At 41.6% G+C, this 22,596-nt stretch overlaps 1 protein-coding gene across 2 annotated transcripts in view; it reads left to right on the plus strand.

Annotated features, from left to right (window-relative positions):
• Positions 1-22,596, plus strand: part of RNF130 (ring finger protein 130) — a 151,217-nt gene that overhangs the window by 97,612 nt on the left and 31,009 nt on the right. The window contains exons 7-9 of one of the 2 annotated variants that reach the window (XM_017863957.1): positions 1,338-1,542; positions 4,785-4,878; positions 12,358-12,547. In XM_017863957.1, coding sequence (XP_017719446.1) covers positions 1,338-1,542; positions 4,785-4,878; positions 12,358-12,373 — 315 coding nt within the window. In that variant the 3' untranslated portion in view covers positions 12,374-12,547. Of the gene's footprint in view, positions 1-1,337; positions 1,543-4,784; positions 4,879-12,357; positions 12,548-22,596 lie in introns of those variants that run through there. The other variant, XM_017863958.1, reaches the window with a different exon arrangement.

Here is a 22,596-nt window from a genome sequence, read left to right on the forward strand (position 1 = left end):
CCCATTTGTCCTTTGTCTCCAGAGATCATGTCAGTGGTGATGCCATTTAACATGGGATTACTCAAAGTATCGGGTGTTACTGACACCATGGACTGGATAATCCCTTCTTGTTGGGGCTGTCTTACTGTGTTGCCCAGGCTGGAGTGCAGTGGCGTGATTCTCCTGCCTCATCCTCCCGAGTAGCTGGGACTACGGGCGCCCGCCACCACGCCTGGCTAATTTTTTGTGTTTTTAGTAGAGACGGGGTTTCACCGTGTTAGCCAGGATGGTCTCGATCTCCTGACCTCGTGATCTGCCCGCCTCAGCCTCCCAGTGTGCTGGGATTACAGGCGTGAGCCACCATGCCCAGCCTGTTTGTTAAGTATATTAAGTGCTAATACTTTTCTCCTCTGTTTATAACAAAAATCCTCCTAAAATGTATTGCAGGTTATCATGGATCCTTACATGTAATGAACATAAAAAAACCTCTTCTAACTGGTTGTGAGTCTAAGCATCACTTAGTACACTGTGTTTTGCTTTTTTTAAAATAAGGCTTTGAGATGACCTGAAATGGTTCTTTTGCCCAGAAAGCCATTGGTTCCAGGTTTGGTTGGCTGAAACTTCTCTCTAGAAACATATAAACTTCTCACAGCCACCCCTCCCAGCTCTGCTTCTCATGTGCGGCCTGCTGCTGCATGCTGAGAGAACCAAAGGTTGTTAGGTAAACCGAACATGCACATTGTTACAACCAAAGACTTTTGGTGCTCACTTTTTAATTGGTAGACTGTGGCCCTAAGCAGCTCTATACCTCTCCCTCAGGATTAGGTGCTTAGGTTTTGAAACAGATCATTTTCTTATAGTTCAAAAGTCTTTTCAACTTTGACCTACTCTCGGTTTTATGCTTTACTTGTGTTTAAAGGCAGACAATACTTAAAAACTGACTACCAGAGAAATGGGGCTTTCGGAGAAGTTAGTAGGATGAAAGAGGTGTTTTCTATTACCTGGGATTTTTCAACATGGACATTTACCATGAAGTAAAGTAATAGTTTACTGTTTTAAATAGGATGTTTGGTATCTGTATGTTAATGATTACGACTCCCTGTGCCTGTGACCAGTTTTCTCTGATCTGCAGTGAAGTTTGGTTTTCCTTTGTACCATTTCTGAGAAGAGATCTCTGTGCCTTTTGAAGAAAAACTCTTAGGGTGAGAGGAGAAGGAGTAGGTAGGTGGGCAGATAAATGAGAGGATATCACAGGGAAATAACTTAGTAAGGTCTTTGCAACAGGGTGTCAAACTTCAGAATCTTATGAAAGGATTTGTTTTGCTTACAATTATTTTTAACCTAGAAATATTTTGCAGCCGAATTTGCCATGTACTGATAACGTAGCATTCGATATGGAAAGGCTCACCAGAACCCAAGCTGTAAACCGAAGATCAGCCCTTGGCGACCTTGCCGGCGACAACTCCCTCGGCCTTGAGCCACTTCGAACTTCGGGGATCTCGCCTCTTCCTCAGGATGGGGAGCTCACTCCGAGAACAGGAGAAATCAACATTGCAGTAACAAGTAAGTGGGGGCCTCCGCTCAGGCACGGGGCATGTGACTGCCTATATGGGCATTCGGGACCATCAGGAAAGTCAAGGCACTCGCCTCAGCCTGCAACACAGACTGTAACTAAGAAAGGGATGTGTGTTTCTGTTAAAACAGGTATTTGGAAGAATGAAACTTTATTTATGATAAGTAGCTGTTGTGTTTGTGTATAATTAATAGGAATAGCTGCATTTGATGAGTAGCTGTTGAGGTCTGTCTTAGTCGCTGTATTATAAACCTTGTTTTGAAATCATTGCATTACAAACAGGAGTGTAAAGGGAGATGTTGGAAGGTGACACAGGCCCCCAGCAGCATTGCTGGTGTGTCGTGTGCTGTGAGCGCTGGTGTTCTCCACCTCCAGGGCTACAGGCTACTTAGTGGGAAACTCATCTATAATTTAAACCTAAAAATTCACAGTTCTTGGAAGATAGCCTGTTGCGCACTTTATTTTAAATTTTTTATGGAAGTTTGGTCTCTTGGCACTTAACTCTTTGGTATAATTGTACATGAGGTAGGAGAAAAGCCAAAGGACAATCTGCCTGAAAAAAAATACCGTGAACAAGTTATGAACATCTTCACATTGCACTTTCGACAAGCAGGAAAGAAATGCCGAGTATTTTGATGGCAGTGCCTAAGGACGGTGTGAGTGAGCTGATAGCGTGTGTGTGGGCCTCACAGACATTCACCCCTCAACAAGCCAGCTTTTCTCTTCACTTCCATTCTTTACATGTTGTTTTCATCTAACAACCTTTCACCCATCTTCCTTGTTGCCGCTCTGCTGTCGCCTTTTCCAGTACCTGCTGCTGCTTGCCTAGAGCGTCAGACCCTGAGGCTCATGAGACCCCACTCCACTCTGGGAGTCAGTGAAATGGATGACACTGTTACAGAATGTTTTCTCCTTTACATATTAAGACTTGTGTGGTCTGTTCAATCCAAGTATTCATGTTTTTAACCAACCAGACATTGTTGTTAGAAAATGGTTCCCCAGGTTTTATTCTGTCATCTGTCTAACTCAGAGAGCCCTCATTCAGTTATGCAGCAGGGAAAACTATGCTTTGAGCGTAGTTTGGCTCATTTCGCACCATCTCTCAGTGATTCATTTTGATAGCATTTCATGGTTTTCTTTCTTCGGTGTTTAGGTTTTGTGGTCTACAGTTTTAAAACTTGATTGAGTAGTAATAAAGAACACAAAGGTTGTTGGTTTATTAGTGAGTTTTTCGAGTCCTTCATTGATCAAACATTTATTGAGCACCTACTACTTACTACATTAAATACTGATCCCATTATATTTTATATAGAAATGTCCTTTCAAAACCTTTTGCTTTGATGATAAAAAAGATTACTTCATGTACCAAATTAATCACCGTTAGCAGAATTTACACATGATGTTAGTAAATAAAATTCATGTGATTGAACTAAACCACAGCTACCTCTGCTTTCCCTCTGAAGCTCTATAGCACCATAGCAACCACAGTGCATCCAACTGGCACCCACTGTGTGCAAGGCACTGTGCTAAGTAGGCACTGGGGGCAGAGGTAGCCAGGCCCGCTGCAGGGGGGCACTGTGGAAATGCCACCAGCATATGGGGTGTTTTATGATGGTGTCTACTTCCTTTTGTTACTAGTTTTTAAAATTGAAATCACACACACACACAAAGACGTGCAAACATGGGATGGTATACTCAGAATTTGGAAACATAGATGTGACGAAGTTCTACAAGGTAGTCTACATATGTAAAAGTCTCCAAGAAGAAAAAAGAGGATACTGTCTTAAGTTCCTTGATGGTGATGGCATTCAGCTCTTGATTTTTTAAAATGCCATATACATTTTCCCTAACTTAAAACATTATAGGTTAAAATGGTGGGTTTTATATGTGGTCTTGAACGTTCATGCGATTAAATAAAAAGCTTCAATCTACTGATGAGGAAGTTTGTAGTTTGAGAGGCAGTGGCTGTACTGATGTCTAAACAGTAGGGGTTTACTAAGCGTTTTCATAACATAAGCTAAGCTGGGCAGAGAAATGCTCATAGAGCACACTCCGGACCCAGAAGTCCTCCAGAGCAGTGCTTCGTGACCTTCCAAAAGTCACCACCTTTAAAATCTAACAAAAGTATGTTTTCTAGAAAAGGCCTATGCACACACAGTTTTGCATGCGGGGTTAGGATTTGTGGAACCCAGATTGAGAGACACACATGTTGTATACAGCTTGTGCATAAAATATTTGGCAGTCCACGTGTAAATAGTTCTCTTTTCCTTCTTGCAGATATATAGGTAATTTTATTGTATAACATTTTGTTAAAAAAGCCCTAGTCAGTGCATACTCTAAGAAATATTTTAGAGTTAAGACTTTTTAGCAAGTCAGATTGGTTCTTAGATTGTTTTTGAGGTTCTCAATAAATACTGTTTTAAAATGTTACCTTGACAACATCGGCTCTGAAAAGGTAAGGGAAAATATCTAGATGGAGAGAGAGAGACAGGCTAGGTGAAAATCCTTAGAGTTGTAAGCACCAAAGGTTTCCAGCTCTTTGGCAGCCAAGTACCCGGTCAGTCCCCCGCCCTTCCTACTTCTGCGTGTCACAGCCTGGACAGCCAGTGCTGCTCCTCGGCAGTGGGGTCGGGAAGAGTAGTTTCTGGTTTCTTGAGACACCAGTGAGATGTCCTTTTTACGTAAATATCCCAAGTAAGCCCATGCGTAAGAGAGAAGAATGTAGCCATGGATGCCATGGGAGGCCAGCTCGCAGACTGCTGGGAGCACCCACAGGACCTGGAGAACCGCTGCTCCATGCTCCTCAGCCTTTGACTAAGAATGAAAGCCATGCAGAAATGACAGAATGAAGAAGGAAAGAAGGCTATAAATATGCTTAGTCTGCTTTACTGCCATTTACATTAACAATGAAAAAAGTCTATGTCCATGTGCAATTTTATATACATATTTTCACCACACACTTTTTGGTGGCTACACTGCTCACAGACCTCAGGACCTAAATGGAAGAAATGGTTGGGCCATGCTTTCCTTTCTCCCTTGCAGCTTTCACCAGTACTCCACTAACCTTCTCCAGTTAGTAGCTCTCTGGCAAACCTCCTGCTTCACTTCCTTGGGCCAATCTTGGCTTACACCTCCGTTGACGTCTGCTTCGTTGCATTTGAGGGAAATGTTGGCATCGATTTGACTTAAACCTTCTCCCCAGAGTGATTTCCTCCCTTTCCTTTGTCAACAGAAGAATGGTTTATTATTGCCAGTTTTGGCCTCCTCAGTGCCCTCACACTCTGCTACATGATCATCAGAGCCACAGCTAGCTTGAATGCTAATGAGTAAGTAACAAATTGTTTTTTGGATTGCATGTGCCAGATGATCCCAGGAAAACACATGGAGCAATTTTCACAAAGGTGGTGAGAATTGGCTTTCCACCAGTTTCATACTGATCCTGGTGGGATCATATCTAGCAAAATACTTTATTTCATGAACATATATTTTTAGTCAGTAACACAGATTGGGAATTCACCTTATTCAACAAGAACAGCTCATTTGAGAAAAGATCCAGAGGTTTTCATTAGCCACAGGCTTAGAATGAATTAGCAGTGTAATGCAAATGGCAAAGGAACAGTATAGAGTGTAAAAGGCTGCCAGTGTCCTCATCGCTGACGGGAAGAGCCCCACTTTGTGTTCATCACACTTACCTGGAGCCTTGCATGTCTAGCTTCTGGGGAAGCCCCGGCACCCATGCCTGTAGTCAGGACCAGTGCCTCGGGTACTTGGCCTGCAGGAAAGAAGCAATTTAAAAGACCCGCTGTTTCCAGATATTAGGACAGCTGTGAGGAGGAAGAGAAAATAAGTCTAAGCGCTATCTCCACGGGCAAAATGACGACCAAAGAGCAGGCTCCATGACTGCAGGCTTCACCTCGGTAAAAGGAAGGACATCTGTCAGTGAGGTTGCTTAGTGGCAGGGTGGTTTGCTGTAGGGCATGCCCAGGACTGGGAATGCAGGCTTGTCAGGGGTGCTGTAGTGAGGTGTTTTCAGAGGACGGAAGATTGGGCTAGATGACTGTTATGGTCCATTTTGATGCAGTGCTGTTCCAAGAGTAGTTTTCCGTAGGGATAAGATATAGAAAGGGTTTTTTATTTTTGCTTTGTTTCGTTTTGTTCTAAATTTTGGACATTTACTGAGGATATCGTTCAGTCCTTTCTTTTACCAATATTCATGAAAACTAATTAGAGATGAAAGCAACCCTGGGGCACTGCCCACATTTGAACCTCAGTTGGTGTGGGTGGAATTCACACCATCGCCCTACTCAATTATGTCCTGATACTTTAATTGATGAGTAATAACCAAACTACTTCATGCAGTTGATTTAATTGACTGCCCATTGTCTGGCTATAGAAACAATGGGCAAGTGGCCTCCACTTGCAGTGACATGTGTTCCTAGATCTAAACCTGATCTGTGGGCTAGATACCTGCAGGAAGTGCCCGCTGGCATCCGTGAGCCCGTACGTGTTGGGGTTCACAGACGTCAGGGTCGGGTGGCACTCCCCAGCCTTCAGAGGAGCACTGCACTGATCCAGCAGGTGAACCACTGGCTGCTGCTGTTGGCCACCCATGCAGTTTCCTTCAGCACGGCGCACCTAATTCCTTGACTCTAGGGTCACACACACCTGGATTTGACTCTCAGCTTCTCCATTTTTCGGTTGTAAGACCTGGGCAGTTTTATTTATTTGAAGCCCCTTGTAGTCATTCATAAACAGATAACGCTAGGACCATGTGGCAGGGTTGTTATGAGAATCAGCATATAAAATGCTTAGCACAGTGCCTGGTACATAAGAAGTGCTCAATAAATGTTAGCCAAGCCAATGCCACCGCAGTGCTATTGAAGTTCTGTTAGGAAGATGGCCATCTGCCTTTATTGTCTGGGAATTGAATTTAATTTCTTCCATGAAATAGGATACAGAATCATAGTAACTCTGTGAGTAGCTATGATTCAAACCTTATTTGGAGGGAAACACTTATTTCACCCACAACCACCTCTTTTGCTTACTCCCATGCTAACCCATCAGGCAAGATAGTAATATAAGCCTACTTCTCAAAAAGTTCACAAATGAGTGATAACCAATACAAGCAAATAATTACACTAGGCACTTTTCGAGAATTATTGGGTAGTTTAATAGTCACCTGACTGTCACTCAGAATCCGTCTGATGTTCAGTTCATTTATCAGATTAAAATGAGAGTTGCTCAGTAGACATGTTACCTATTAGAAATCATAGTATCTGGGCCATAATATTTTAGTTCTGTGCCTAAATGCCTGCATGACTCAGAATTTAAGTCATGGATCTTAGATCCATGCCTTAGTCCAACCCTTCTCCCATTAGCGGTTGTAGAGGGTTGATTTCACAGTTGTTCATTTGGTTATTATTTCTGTGCCTTCAGTCAAAACCACTGAAGGACAATATTCACGATCCCATTTAGAGAGGAAAATGGAGAGAGTGTGTATGTGTGTGCGTGTTGTGTATGCACACATGTGGATATAAGCAAGGATGGTCACCAGAATATGAATGGTGATTATCTTACGTTAGAATCTGGGGCAATGTCTTCTTCAATGTGTGATTTTGTGTGTTGTGTTTTTTTTTTTTTTTTAACAGTAAACATGAATTAATCTTTTAAAGGCAGTTTTATTGTGGCAGATGATAGGAAAGATAATAGTACTTTTACCCAATGTCTTTTCTCAAAAATGTCAATGACAAATTCCTAGTGATTTTATTCCAGAAAAAAGTTTATTTTAGCAAATAAATTTGTAATTATTATTTATTAATGAATTTTTCAACATCTATTTGATTTCTGTTTTTGCCTTTATCTACCAAGAAACTTACAACCAAAATAAGATTTTTTTTTCACCTTAATTGCCCTGGCTGAATTTTCTGGGTAACCTCATCCATTTGTAAAATAGTCATATATAAACAGATTTCATCTCTTGGCATTTTAATGACTGTCTGAAAATTGATACTGAACTTCACCTCTATGCATATACCTACTAGAATAGTTTACTTTTTTGGCAGTGTTACTAGTCACTGTTCTTGTGCATTACTATTCAAGCAAGTCCTTGACCCTGTCTACTCACTGTTGAAACCCTGTAGGCACGATGTAAGGGCAGTGTGTGGGACCCAGGTGGTCCAGGGCCCCCTGCCATGGGTGGGTTGCTGACTACACAAGGAAGATCCCCACAAGGGATGCAAGCCCCCATCCCTCCCTCACCATGCTTGGTGCATTTACCAAGGGCTTGGTGCTGTTGGCTTCAATCAGAAATCCATCAAAAAGCCCTTGGGTTTGGAGTCACTGCCCCTCTATTATGATTAAGTACTATTTATTTAAGTACTATAACTAATTATACATTAAATTTTTTTAGCACTGCAAACAGATCTGGTAAATTTTGAAACTTTGCAAATATAAACAGGATGGTAGTCAAAGAAGCAAATAAATGTAAGGTAAATATATTTATGTATTGGCGTCTCATACCTCTGTTTCTTAGTACCTAGGTAAACAAGGTTATCGAATTTCAATTCCCAAAAGGGGTCTTTTGCTCTACTTGGTTATTCATATAAACCTTGTGAAATGTCAACATTTACTAACTGATATTTGTGTCACTCTAATTTTCCCTCAAAATAAAATAAATATTTTATTATTTGTATTTGAGAAACATATACAAATATATAGCAGAGATTTTAAGTTTAATGGGAGGCGTGACTAGGTATCCCCTAGAGCCTTTTTCCAGTTGCTAGATTCTGATTCATAGAAATCATGTTCTAAGATTTGCAGAGAAGGGTAGCTCATTATTCAAGATTCAAAAAAGTCTTGGCATGAGGAAATGAATCTGAAGTGGTAAAGGTGATGAAATAACTAGAGCAGATGTTCCAGTGGCATAACCTGAGATCAGGAAGCCCTGGCTTCTTGTAGCAGGTCCACCGGGAAACTGCTGGTGAGCTTCCTCCTCTTAGTGTAGTATCAGAAATTTATATATATAAACTCCTTCATATAAAAAGAGTTGATGTTTCTATTTTACTCTCAGTATTTCTGAATTATTTTGTTCAGTACTCTTTTTTTTTTTTTTTCTTTGAGACGGAGTCTTGCTCTGTTATCCAGGCTAGAGTGCAGTGGTGCCATCTCGGCCCACCACAACCTCCACCTCCCGGGTTCGAGCAATTATCTGCCTCAGCCTTCTGAGTAGCTGGGATCATAGGCACCCACCACGACGCCTGGCTAATTTTTTTGTATTTTCAGTTGAGATGGGGTTTCACTATCTTGGCCAGGCTGGTCTTGAACTCCTGACCTTGTGATCTGCCTACCTTGGCCTCCCAAAGTGCTGGGATTACAGGCGTGAGTGCTCAGTACTCTTTTTAAGAGGAATATTGAGAAACTAGCCCAATATAAAAGGGTCTGCAAATTTAATTATTTGATGTCTCGGGGATACTTGTTTTGGAAGACAGGGGACCGGGTGAGATGAGAGGTGTTTCCAGGTGTTTGAAAGTCTCTTAAAGATGAGAATAACTACTGTTTATTGAATGCCTTCCAAGATCTTAGTCCTACACTGGTCTCTTTTACCCATATTGCCTGGTTTAATATTCAAAAGAGTCTCATGGTGACTAACCAGTGCATACAGAGACACGCTTACTCTGTATTTCTGGAGCTCTGGAGATATCTACAGGGAGGTAGATTTCCACTTGATATACGAAAGAGCTTTGTGACCTGGCACGGTAACTCATGCCTGTAATCCCAGCACTTTGGGAGGCCGAGGCGGACAGATCACCTGAGGCCAGGAGTTCGAGACAAGCCTAGCCAACATGGTGAAACCCCATCTCTACTAAAAATATGAAAATTAGCCGGGTATGGTGGCAGGTGCCTGTAATCCCAGCTAAGGCTGAGGCAGGAGAATCACTTGAACCCGGGAGGCAAAGGTTGCAGTGAGCCGAGATCGCCCCGTTGCACTCCAGCCTGAGTGACCAGAGTGAAACTCTCTCTCAAAAAAAAAAAAAGAAAAGAAAAAGAGAGAAAGAGAGAGAGAGAAAAAGAGAGAAAGAAAGAAAGAAAGAAAGAAAACAAGAAAACTTTGTATTAGTTAAAATTGTCCATCCAAAACACGGGACACTTTGAAAGCTAGCGAGCCTGCACCAGGACCTAAATCTTCAGACGGAAGCTACAGGATAGAGCTGTTCACAGGCCGACCTCATGTCAGCTAGAAGGCTCTAAGACTCATCCTGTGCTGAGGGTCCCTCTTGAATTGTCCTAGGAGTGATCAGAGGCCGAGGAGAGGTGTTGGGTTCTCTTTCAGTTACCTGTTTTAGAACCTTAAATATCAAAAGCAGCGTTTTTCAGACTTTTTAAAAACCATCTCCTGCTGTAAGAGATACATTTTGCATTGTGACCTAGTACTCCCACATGTAACTGAAACAAATTTCACAGACACTTCCCTGACTGCATGCAGTATTCTCTGATGTAGTCAACCCTCTGCCTTGTTGTTAATATTAGTTGTTAACTCCTAAATTGATTTTAAAAACCATTAATAGGTTGTGTGCTTTAGTTTGAGAAACATTTTGAATTTTTAGTTCTCAGCCTGATAACCTTTTGCTCACACAACCTGTCTTGTAACAATTCCTGAAAAGATTTAAAATTAACCTCTGTTTGAGGTGTATTGCTGGATAGTGGATCCTCTTCTTTCTCTTAGTATTTATTCTCCTTGTAGCCAATCTGAGTGTGAGATACATATACACAAAAGAATAAGTTAGGGCTTTGAGGGAGTGAGTGACTCTGGAGGGATGCCATAGGAAGAAGGCCCCTGGAATTCAAACCCAGCACCTCTGGTTCCAGCCTTTTCCTTTAAACTGCTTGCATTTGACTACTTCAGAGAGGAGGATAGTGTCAAATAATGTGGTTGAAGAAGACAAATTTCGTTTCCTAAACATACAGTGGCAACATGAGTATTAAAGGCAGTGGGAACTTGCATTGGACTTCTCTGCTCTCTTTGGCAGTGGTTATTATTTTGCTTTATTTTATTTATTTATTTGAGACAGAGTCTCACTCTGTCACCCAGGCTGGAGTGCAATGGTGCAATCTCGGCTCACTGCAACCTCTGCCTCCCAGGTTCAAGCGATTCTCCTGTCTCAGCTTCCCGAGTAGCTGGGACTACAGGCGCCCGCCACCGCCCCTGGCTAATTTTTGTATTTTTAGTGGACATGGGGTTTTGCCATGTTGGTCAGACTGGTCTCAAACTCCTGACCTCAGGTGATCCACCTGCCTCAGCCTCCCAAAGTGCTGGGATTACAGGCGTGAGCCACTGTGCCCAGCCTATAATTTCTTTAAGAGGCAACAAGATAAAGTAGATTTAAAAACTCGATTACCCCTTGGAAGTCTTTAATATTCAGTTTTTCTGAGGAAATACTAGAAAATGTGTTACCTTAAATAGGAACTACAAGAAATAATAAAGTACAGAGCTTTATGTGAAGTTGTGAATATCCTTTATACCAGAGGGTTTTCAAAAAAGTTGACAACGCCCCCTCATTCATTGAGATGCCGTTTCCCAAGTAGGCTCCTGGGCTTGTGCCAAGCACTGGGCTCGCGGTGCTGAAACTAACAGAGACCTGGCCTGGCCCCACTGGAGCTCAGGGCTATGCCCTCATGTGTGTACTGATGTGGCTGGAGAGTGAGGGAGTATGCAAAGGCACTTCTGGGTCATGCCTGCAGAGCTGCTGCTTTACCTTTGGGGGAGCTGAAAAGGCTGCATGGAGGAGTGACTTAGGAACCAGCCTGGGCATAATTAGGGCACGCAGTGAGGACCTCACAGACCAGGATCAGGGAGTTGTGTGGTTTGGTGTGTCTACCATAGGTGGTGGTGGCAGTAGGCAGGAGACAGAATTTGGACTTTATTCTTGTAAAGAGCTGGTAATGGGCTCTAAGGCTTTTCAGCAGAGAGATATTCCTAGTGGCTGTGAAGCTGCTTGCTGTGGTAGAGCATGGAGGCAGGAAGATAGATTAGGTAAAAACAGGGAGTTGAAGGAGGAAGTCAGGGTGGCGGGCAGGAGCTGAAATCAAGAGTTGCTGGAGAGTTGTATAATAACCAAACCTTGTGTGGTTTGAAGCAGAGATCTGGAGCCCAGCTGAAAGAAAGAGATCAATGCTAACAGCTTGATTTGGGGACCCTGGAAATGAGCAGGAATCCAAGGCATCAGAAAGCCAGGGCAGTGCCACAACACAGGGCTGCAGAGAGGGCAGCAGGAGCTGGGTCAGCGCGGGGGCTCGTCAAAAGGTCATAGGCTCTTTTTCCACCTGTTACAAGGACAGAAACACATACACAAGGTCTGGAGGATTCCTGTGAGACAGCCATACATCCCTGTCACTTCAGAATAAGTAAGGACATTCTTGTTTGAGGGGTAAGAGGAGCATTTTTAAAAAGCCAACAGCTACAGATTTCAGCACCCTCAGCATTCAGAACATGTATGTAAACCAGGATAAGCTGTAAATTGTATGATAATCATCCCTGTGTATTTAAACAACACGCCATGGGCCTGACCTTTTCCTTCATTCTTTTGGGCATATTAAAGCACCTCTAAGGTGGATGAGTCAGTCACCTGCAGATCTGAAACTGCTGATTTTGGGAAAACACTTAATGGCTTCCTGGCCTTACCAGAGGGGTTGGGAAATGGCTAGGGACAGTGCAGGCCACCCTTCAGTTAGGGTCACTTCTCTGTTACTTTAAACATTTGACTACTCTTTAACTAATTTATGACTTCTTTTTTCCTTTTATTCCATAGGGTAGAATGGTTTTGAAGAAGAAAAAAAAACTGCTTTCTGACTGATTGCCTTGAAGGAAAAAAGAACCTATTTTTGTGCATCATTTACCAATCATGCCACACAAGCATTTATTTTAGTACATTTTATTTTTTCATAAAATTGCTAATGCCAAAGCTTTGTATTAAAAGAAATAAATAATAAAATAAAAAGACTGCGCTGTTGAGTATTATTAACCAGACCTGTGTTTCGAGGGCTGATTTGGAGACCGCAGACCCGGATTGCATTTGTGTTTCAGAGACAGAATGTGCTCCTGGCTCCCGTGAGAGGAACAGGGATTGACACTTACTATTGGTGTCTTCACATGGGCTCCTACCCACATAGGGCGCAAGAGTGGGGACATGCTGCTGCTGATGCCGCTTAGGGTGGTCAGTTGATTTACTCATTCTTCAAGGTGGACATTCGTTCTCTGATAATTTCTTCTTTGTGGTTAATCAGCCTTCCCCAGAGCTTCAGCACCCCCAGCAGCAGGGACTTGGAACATTTCTCCCCACTGTGCTTCTGCACCCAACAGAGTGCTTTGCACATAGTAAGTGCTCAATAAATATTTGTGGAGTGAAGGAATAAGTGTAAAAAAGATTTTCCAAGCCACACCTAATTAGTAATAAATTTTATCTGTCTGAGATTTTTTTTTTTTTTACCTACTTTGTGTTCTTTTAAAAACAGCAAATTCAAAAAAGTAGGGTGAGAGCAATTTTACATGTGCCAATGAAGTATTTTTGCTTTGCTGATGAGGAGAATTTCAAAATATTTTGTTACATTGAATTATATTCTTGAATGATTTTCAGTATTTGTAAATGTTTGCAGCAGTGAATTCTTAATCTTCTACCTCAGCCTACCTGAGGAGTGAGAACATATATTCCTATTGAAAACAGGGGTTCACCTCAGTAGCCATGCTCAAATCAGTAGGGGGCTGAAAGGATTTTGGTAATTGAAATATAATTCACATACCATAAAATTACCCTTGTAGAGTGTATATTTCAGTAGTTTTTAGTATAGTCACAAAGTTGTGCTATCATCACCACTATCAAATTCAAGAACATTTTCATCACGCCATAAAGAAACCTCATACTCATTAACAGTAACTACTCACCCCTACCAGCCCTGGAAACCTGGAAATCTACTCATTGTTTCTGTGGATTTGCCTGTTCTGGGCATTTCATGTGAATAGAACCATATAGTATGTGGCCTTTTGTGTCTGGCTTCTTTGACTTAGCATAATGTGTTCACAGTTCATACATGTTACAGCATGTGTCAGTACTTCTTTGTGTGACTGAGTAACACTCCATAGTATGGATGCACCACATTTTGTTCTGCTGGTGGACGCTTGACTTGTTTCCACTGTTTGGCTGTTATGAATAATGTTGCTATAAACATTCATGAACAAATTTTGGCATGAATATATATTTTCAGTTTTCTGGATATGTCCCTAGGAGTGCAATTGCTGGATTATGTTATAACTGTATGTTTAACTTCTTGAGAAATTGCCAAAATACTCTTCAAAGCAGCTGCACCATTTTGCATTCTCACCAAGAACGTATGAGGGTTGCAATTTCTTCACAACCTCCCTAACACCAGTGACTGCCTGTCTTTTTTCTTATAGATGTCATAGTGGGTGTGAAGGAGCTGTCTCATGTTTTTAACGTGCATTACCCTAGTGACTAAAGATTCAACATCTTTTCGTGTGCTTTTGGTCATTTTCTCTTTTCTTTGGAGAAATGTCTATCGCAGTGCTTTGCCCATTTTTAAATTGGACTTTTTTGTTGTAAGAGTTCTTTGTATGTTCTAGATACTAGGCCTTTATCAGACAGGTGATTTGAAATATTTTCTCCCATTCTCTATTTATTCACTTTCTTGGTAGTGTCTTTCAAAGCATAAAGTTTTAAATTTGGATGAAGTTGAATATGTCTATTTTTCCTTTGGTTGATTGTACTTTAGATGTCTAAGAAAGTATTACTTAATTTAAGGTCACAAAGACTTCTAAGAACAAGATCGCCTTTGCTCTTACATTTAGATCTTTGATGATCCATTTTGAGTTAATAATTTGTATATGGTGTAAGGTAGGGGTCTTACCTTCAGTCTTTTGCATGTGGATGTTCAGTTTTCCCAGTGCCATTTGTTTAAGAGACTTTTTCTCCATTAAATGGTCTTGGCACCCTTGTCAAAAATCAATTGAGTATAATGTATGAGTTTATGTCTGAACTCTCAATTCTTCCATTGATTTCATAATAAGTTTTGAAATTGGGAAGTGTGAGTTCTCCAACTTTGTTCTTTTTCAAATTTGTTTTCTTTATTCAGGGTCCCTTGCACTTTCTCAATGAATTTTAGAATCAACTTCTCAACTCTCTGTAAAAAAAAAAAAAAAAAAACAAAAAAAAAAAAAAAAAACTAGGATTTTATAGGGATTGCACATTTGTAGATCATTTTAGTTAGCATTGCTGTCTCAACAATATTGCCTTCCAGCTCATGAGCATGGGATATCGTTCCACATGTTTAATTTCTATAGAACTGTGATTAATTTTTGTACATTGATCTTTTATCCTACAACATTGCTGAACTCATTTATTCTCATTTTTTTTGTGGATTCCTTGGGCTTTTCTGTCTACAAGATCATGTCATCTGCACATAGAGATCATTTTTCTTCTTCCTTTCCAATCTGGATGCTTATTTATTTTATTCTCATGCTTAATTGTTCCTGGCTAGAACCTCAAATAGTAGATTGTTGAATGGAAATGGTGCAAACAGACATCCATGTGGTGTTGTGATCTTGTAGGGAAAAACTTTCCGTCTGTCACCACCGATTATGAAGTTAGCTATTAAGACTTTCATAGATTAGATACCCTTTATCAAGTTGAGAAAGTTACCTTCTATTTCTAGCTTACTGAACGTTTTTATCATGAAACAGTTTTTGATTCTGTCAAAAGCTTTGTGTCTATTGAGATGATCATGTGAGTTTGCCCTTTATTCTATTCTATCCTATGAATATGATGTATTATATTGATTTTCTTACACTGAACCAATCCTGGAATAAATCCCACTTGGTCATAATGTGCAATCCTTTTTATATTTGCTGGATTTAGTTTGTTAGTATTTTGCCGAGGATTTTTGCATCTATATTTATAAGGAATATTGGTGTGTAATTAATTCGTATGTCCTTATCTGACCTTGGTAGCATAATGCTGCCATGATACAAACAATTATGAAGTGTTCTTTCCTCTTCTGTTTTTTGGAAGATCTTAGGAAGAATTGTGTTAATTCTTTAGATATTTGGAAGCCATCTGGTCCTGGACTTCCCTTTGTAGGAAGTTTTTTGATTTCCAACTCATTCTCTCCTCAGTTAGAGGCCTATTCAGGTTTTCTATTTATGGTTGAGACAGTTTGAGTCATTTGTATCTTTCTAGGAATTTATCCTTTTGTTTTATTGATTTTCTCTCTTCTCTTCTCTATTTCATTAATTTTTATTCAAATCTTGTTTTGTTTTGTTTTGTTTTTGAGACGTCTCATGTCTCGCTCAGTCACCCAGGCTGGAGTGCAGTGGCACAGTCTCAGCTCACTGCAGCCTTGAACTCCCTGACTTAAATGATCCTCCTACCTCAGCCTTCCAAAGTGGTAGGATTACAGGCTTCACCCATCACACCTGGCCTTACTCAACTCTTTTATTTCCTTTCTTCTATTTGGTTTAGGTTTAGTTTTTTCTTTTTTAAGGTAGAAGGTGAGGTTATTGATTTGAGGTCTTTTTTATTTAATGTAGTTGTTTATAGCTATAAATTTCCCTCTGAGTCCGATTTCACCCGTTTGTAAATTTTGATATGTTGTGGCTTTTATTTCATCTCTGGTTTCCCCTGTTATTTCTTCTTTGGCCCGTTGGTTATTTAGGAGTATGTTGTTTGAATCCTGTGTGTTCATAAATTTCACAAATTTCCTTCTGTTACAGATTGCCAGTTTCATTCTAAATTCAGTTATTGGTTGGAGAACATACTTTGTATGATTTCAGTCATAAATTTATTAAGGCTTCTCTTATGACCTAACATGGTCTGTCCTGGAGAATGTTCCATGTGCACTTAAGAATGTACATATCTGCTATTGTTGGATAGACTGTTCTGTAGATGTGTATTAGATCTAGTTAATCGTGTTGTTCAAATCTTCCCTTTCCTTATTTTTCTTCTCTGTAGTTCTAGAAATTGTTGAATGTGAGTATTATCTCTAGTATTGTCAAATTATCTGTTTCTCCCTTTTATTCTGTCTATTTTTGCTTCATGCAGTTTGGGGCTCTGTTGTTAGGTGCATATGGGGTTGAAGAATGTTTTAAAGCTGCACCAGTTATTCATACACCTCTATCCATTGAGATTCCCTGGTTCGGTGGCCCTCCTGGTATTACCAGCCAACTCAGAATGACAAAGTTCAGCCGAGCATGTTTGGCCTTGTTTTCTAGAGTGAGCTCTCTTGTATTGGTATCTTCCTCAGTAAAAAGGTTTTTCCTCTGGTAGTATCTCATAAATTCATGGTATAGTTCCTCCCCACCTGGTTTCGTCTCCACGGAAATCAAAGCAGTTCTTCCTTTTTCTTTCCTTCTCTCCTTATTTAACGGTGATTCATTATTTTCCTTCATCAGCAGTCATCAGAAGATGCTGAAGTACATCAGGAGACATAGGACTTTTAATGACAGTGTTACTCTTTCTACTAACTTAATGTGCTTTCTTTTCACATTGTTTCGAGTCATAATATTAAGTAAGACTTTAAAAAAATAAATGCTGTTGAAGGCCAGATAGAGAATTTTTTGCAAGAGCTAAGAAGTGAAATGAGTGAATTAATAGATTGGGACTTCCCATCAGTCTTAGGGAACATTTGTCATCTGACATTGAAATTTGAACCTGTTTGTGACTTTGAGATTTAACAGACATTATTTATTTTTCACAATTTAATCATGGTCTCAGTAACCATGAAGGTGTATTTTGTGTGCACATGTGCATGCTTGTGCACCTTAAACATGTATTTTTGTTCCTAAAACCAGAAATACAATTAGTATCAAAATGCAGTTATTTAGGCTGGGTGGGGTGGCTCACACCTGTAATCCCAACACTTTGGGAGGCTGAGGCGAGTGGATCACTTGAGCCCAGGGGTTTGATACCAGCCTGGCCAACATGGCAAAACCACACCTCTATTAAAAATACAAAACTTAGCCAGGCACGGTGGCAGGTGCTTATAATTCCAGCTACTTTGGAGGCTGAGGCAAGAGAATCTGTCTCTTGAACCCTGGAGGTGGAGGTTGCAGTGAGCTGAGATTGTGCCATTTCGCTCCGGCCTGGGTGATGGAGTGAGACGCTATCTCAAGAAAAAGAAAAAAAGTTATTTAATAGGCATGATGCTATCAACTGTCAACCTTAAATAATGAGATTCAGAAAATATCATAAAGTATAGAGTTTGTTCAACTGGGTGATGGCCACCCAGGAAAACAGCAGCTTCAAACAAATGGGATCAGTGTTCCAGTCTGGAGAAGTTAAGGTATCACTTATATAGGCAGAGACAGAAGTTTTGGCAAGATTATACCATCTTCCATATGAGGCTAGTGAGTATGTTACAGTGATCTGGTTGATTACAGATTGCTCCTTGAGGAGGGGCAGTGATCTGAGGGGTCTTATCTCTGGTCTTAATTATTTGCAGAATTTTTTTTTTTTTTTTTTTTTTTTTTGAGACGGAGTCTCACTCTGTTGCCCAGGCTGGAGTGCAGTGACATGATCTTGGCTCACTGCAAGCTCCGCCTCCCAGGTTCACGCCATTCTCCTGCCTCAGCCTCCCGAGTAGCTGAGACTACAGGCACCTGCCATCAGACCAGGCTAATTTGTATTTTTAGTAGAGACGGGATTTCACCATGTTAGCCAGGATGGTCTCCATCTCCTGACCTTGTGATCCACCCGCCTCGGCCTCCCAAAGTGCTGGGATTACAGGCGTGAGCCACCGCCCCGGCCTATTTACAGAATTTTTAAAAGGCAGAAGTTGCAGCCGGATGCCACGTGACTCAGGCTGCACAGCCACATTCCTCTGAAGTCTCAGGATAATTTAAAGTTACAACAGCTTTTAAGTTTGAATTATTTAATTTCACATAACTAAGAAGTCAGATTTACAAATAGAAGCAATGTATAAAGTTGAATAATTTTTGTTTACTATTTTAAAAATTCGAGATGAAAATGTAATCTGATATTTCAGAGTTTTAAACCCTTCTTGGACAAACTTGTAATGCAAGAGACATAGGTTGTTTTGTCTTTGTTTTTTCTTTTCTTTTTTTTTTTTTAATATTTTCTAGAGTATTTTCAGCTTGGGCAACATAGCAAGACCCCATCTCTACAAAAAATTTAAATTAGCTGGGCATGGTGGCTTGTTCGTATAGCCCTAGCTACTCAGGAGGCAGAAAGATTGCTTGAGCCCAGGAGTTCAAGGATACAGTGAGCTATGGTTGTACCACTGCACTCCAGCCTGGGCATCACAGCAAGACCCTGTCTTAAAAAAAAAAAAAGAAATTGGCTGGGCATGGTGGCTCAGGCCTCTAATCCCTGCAATTTTGGGAGGCCGAGGTGGGCAAATCACTTGAGGTCAGGAGTTTGAGATCAGCCTGGCCAACATGGTGAAACCTTGTCTCTACTAAAAATACAAAAATTAACCAGGCATGGTGGTGCACACCTGTAATCCCAGCTACTCAGGAGGCTGAGACAGGAGAATTACCTGAACCCAGGAGGCGGAGGTTGCAGTGAGCTGAGATGGTACCATTGCACTCCAGCCTGGGCGACAGAGCGAGACTCCATCTCAAAAAAAAAATAAAATAAAATTATTTCAAGGAAGCATTGGCCAAGTTGGTCAGAAGTTAGTAAGAATGTCATCTGAAGACCCTCCACAGGAAAGCAGTGCCCCTGATTCTACCCAGTAGCTTAAGGCAGTCTTAGCTAGCCTGGTAAGTGCATTAAATCAAATTTCTCATTGGCGAGCCAGGTTGTTACTTTTGACTTTAAAAATAATTGGGAAAAGATCCTGAAACTTCCTTGACTTTTTATTTCCAAATTATTTGGTTATGCCAAGTTCCTTGTCAAGACATTTTTTTCTCTCTCTTATTTGAGACAGAGTCTCCCTCTATCGCCCAGGCTGGAATGCAGTGGCGTGATCTTGGCTCACTGAAACCTTCACCTCCTGGATTCAAGCAATTCTCCTGCCTCAGCCTCCTGAGTAACTGGGATTATAGGCACCTGCCACCATGCCTGGCTAATTTTTGTATTTTTAGTAGAGACGGGGGTTTCACCATGCTGGCCAGGGTGGTCTCGATCTCCTGACCTCATAATCCACCCGCCTCAGCCTCCAAAGTGCTGGGATTATAGGCATGAGCCAATGCACTAGGCCAAGACATTTTAAGAATAGAACTTAATAGCAACAAATAGAACAAAGAATAAAGAGTCCCAGTGAAATAGAGACAGCCATTCTAGATCTGTCATGAAGCTGGGCAGGGAGAAACTGTTAACTATTGCTAGGGGTTCCTGATCACCTAGGGTGTGCCAAGTAGCATGCTGAGTTGTTTACATGTATAATCGTTTTAATCTTTGCAATATGTTAATGAGAAAAGATACCGTTGGTTTCCTATTTTACAAATGAAGAAAACTGATGGTTCAAAACGTTCAACTTTCTTTCCCAAGTTCACTTAACCTGTTAAGGGGCAAAGTCAGAATGAGACCAGGCAGTCCAGAGTCAATGCTCGTAACTACTTGATACCCTCCAGCCTGCAGACAGTTAGACCACGGTCTGCTGTGTGCACAGCCCTCACCCTGGAGCAATTCAGAGTCTCGGGGTGAAAACAGGAGAAGCGAATGGAGGTAGCTATTTGAAGGCTGAGCTACACACACACACACACCCATATTCATATGTGCATATATAGTCTGTGTATATAGATATGCTGTATGTATAATATAGCCTATTGTGTAGATATATATATGCACCATATGCAGTATGTATATGCTATATCAATGTATACCTACTATATACTTACATATACACACACACACACTTGTTCAATAATAGCGTACAATAATAATAGCTTACACATACAGTACTTAACTGTGTGCTAGGTACTCTTTGAAGCATTTTGCTGTATTAACTCATTAAATCCTTGCAACAGCCTTCTTATTAACTCCATTTTACAGATGAGGAAACAGGCTTGGAGAAATCCAGTAATTTGCCAAGGTTGCCCTGCTGGTAAGTAGCAGAGGCTGGATTTCAACACATAAGCTGGCCCCAGGGTCTGTGTTCTAAGCCCCATTCTATCTGCCTCTTAGAGAAGCTCACCAAGTTTCAGGGGCAGGCCGTGGGGCGTCCTGACCAGTGGTCCCTAGTGTGCAGAGCATGATGGTAGAAAAGGCTGGGAAGTGTGCTGGGCTTGATTTAGGACACAGGTTGAGTGGGTGACAGACGTGTCCTACGGCTGGATGGTGATGTTACAGGGCACAGACTTTCCTGTGGGCAGCAGCTAGGAGGCCCATGCATTTCGGAAGGTGTCGTCGGAATGCAGACTGGTCCTGAAAATAGTAAAATAGTGGGGTTGCTGAAGATAGAATTGCTAGTTGAAAATGTTTCTATATAGAAACTGCCTCGGGAGAAAGGTGCTGAGATCCTGTAAGGAGAGGACTTAATTTGTCAAGGAGGTGAAAAAACAGGTAGAAATAACAGGAGCTAGAGTGACAACCGACTCCCTGAGATCAGCCTGAGGCTAAAGAAAGATAAAGGCAAACCCAGCTGATGAAAAGATCCCCAATGGGTGTGCTGTACTGGCCGGTCTGTTGAGGCTTCAAGAAGACTAAGAAGAAAGCTAGTACGTTTGTAGAAATTATCCACTTTCTTTACTCTTGTTTCTTTACCTTAAAGTTTTTTTTTTTTTTTTTGAGACGGAGTCTCGCTCTGTCACCCAGGCTGGAGTGCAGTGGCCAGATCTCAGCTCACTGCAAGCTCTGCCTCCCGGGTTCACGCCATTCTCCTGCCTCAGCCTCCCGAGTAGCTGGGACTACAGGCGCCGCCACCTCGCCCGGCTAGTTTTTTGTATTTTAGTAGAGACGGGGTTTCACCATGTTAGCCAGGATGGTCTCGATCTCCTGACCTTGTGATCCACCCGTCTCAGCCTCCCAAAGTGCTGGGATTACAGGCTTGAGCCACCGCGCCCGGCCCCTTAAAGTTTTTTTTAATAAAAGTTCCATTTAAGGGAAATGTCCATCGTCTTCCCTGACCAAAGGCAAGCATTTTGAAACGGGGTTTCTCACTGTGGGTCAGGAAGGGGGCCTGATGCGGCTTCTTTCCTCATGACCACACACAGACCCCGCGTGGCTACAGTAAGAACAACCTAGACACATGGATGGTGAAGAATCACTCAGAATTCAAAGGCACGAATGCTTGCTTTCTTTTCAGATCCAGAAAAGTGAGTTTCCAGCATGTGGCCTTTGGTCGCGTACTTACCGTGACTGTAGGGGTTTGCACTGTAGGAGCTTGGAGTTTGTTTATCAATACAAGAAACAGTGTCGCCCAAATGGCATTTGAAAAGTCTCTTGGAGGACAGCGAAACGCTGCTGGGAAGCACAGGGGAACTGAGACTTACTGAAGGAACGTCAATCAGTCATAGGGTCTCACTTTGTCACCCAGGCTGCAGTGGTGTGATCGTGGTTCACTGCAGCCTCAAACTCTGGGACCCAAGAGATCCTCCCACCTCAGCCCCCTGAGGACCTGGGAGACTCTGTCTCTACAAAAATTAAAAAAAAAAAAATTTAACCTGGCATGGTGGCTTGCAAGGAGGCTGAGGCAGGAGAATGGCGTGAACCCGGGAGGCGGAGCTTGCAGTGAGCCAAGATCGCAGGCACTGCACTCCAGTCTGGGTGACAGCGAGACTCCATCTCAAAAAATAAAAAAATTTTAAAAATTGAGTAAATCGGAGCATTATTAATTCCTTTAAGGAGATATAAAATATAGATCTGTACATAACATTATTAAGTCAACTAAGGGAACACAATGAAGTTTCCATCATGAAAATCTTGGCCGGGCGCGGTGGCTCAAGCCTGTAATCCCAGCACTTTGGGAGGCCGAGACGGGTGGATCACGAGGTCAGGAGATCGAGACCATCCTGGCTAACATGGTGAAACCCCGTCTCTACTAAAAATACAAAAAACTAGCCGGGCGAGGTGGCGGCG

The sequence above is a fragment of the Rhinopithecus bieti genome, unplaced genomic scaffold (assembly GCF_001698545.2).
Source record: "Rhinopithecus bieti isolate Rb0 unplaced genomic scaffold, ASM169854v2 scaffold_73501, whole genome shotgun sequence".
NCBI classification, from domain to species: domain Eukaryota; kingdom Metazoa; phylum Chordata; class Mammalia; order Primates; family Cercopithecidae; genus Rhinopithecus; species Rhinopithecus bieti.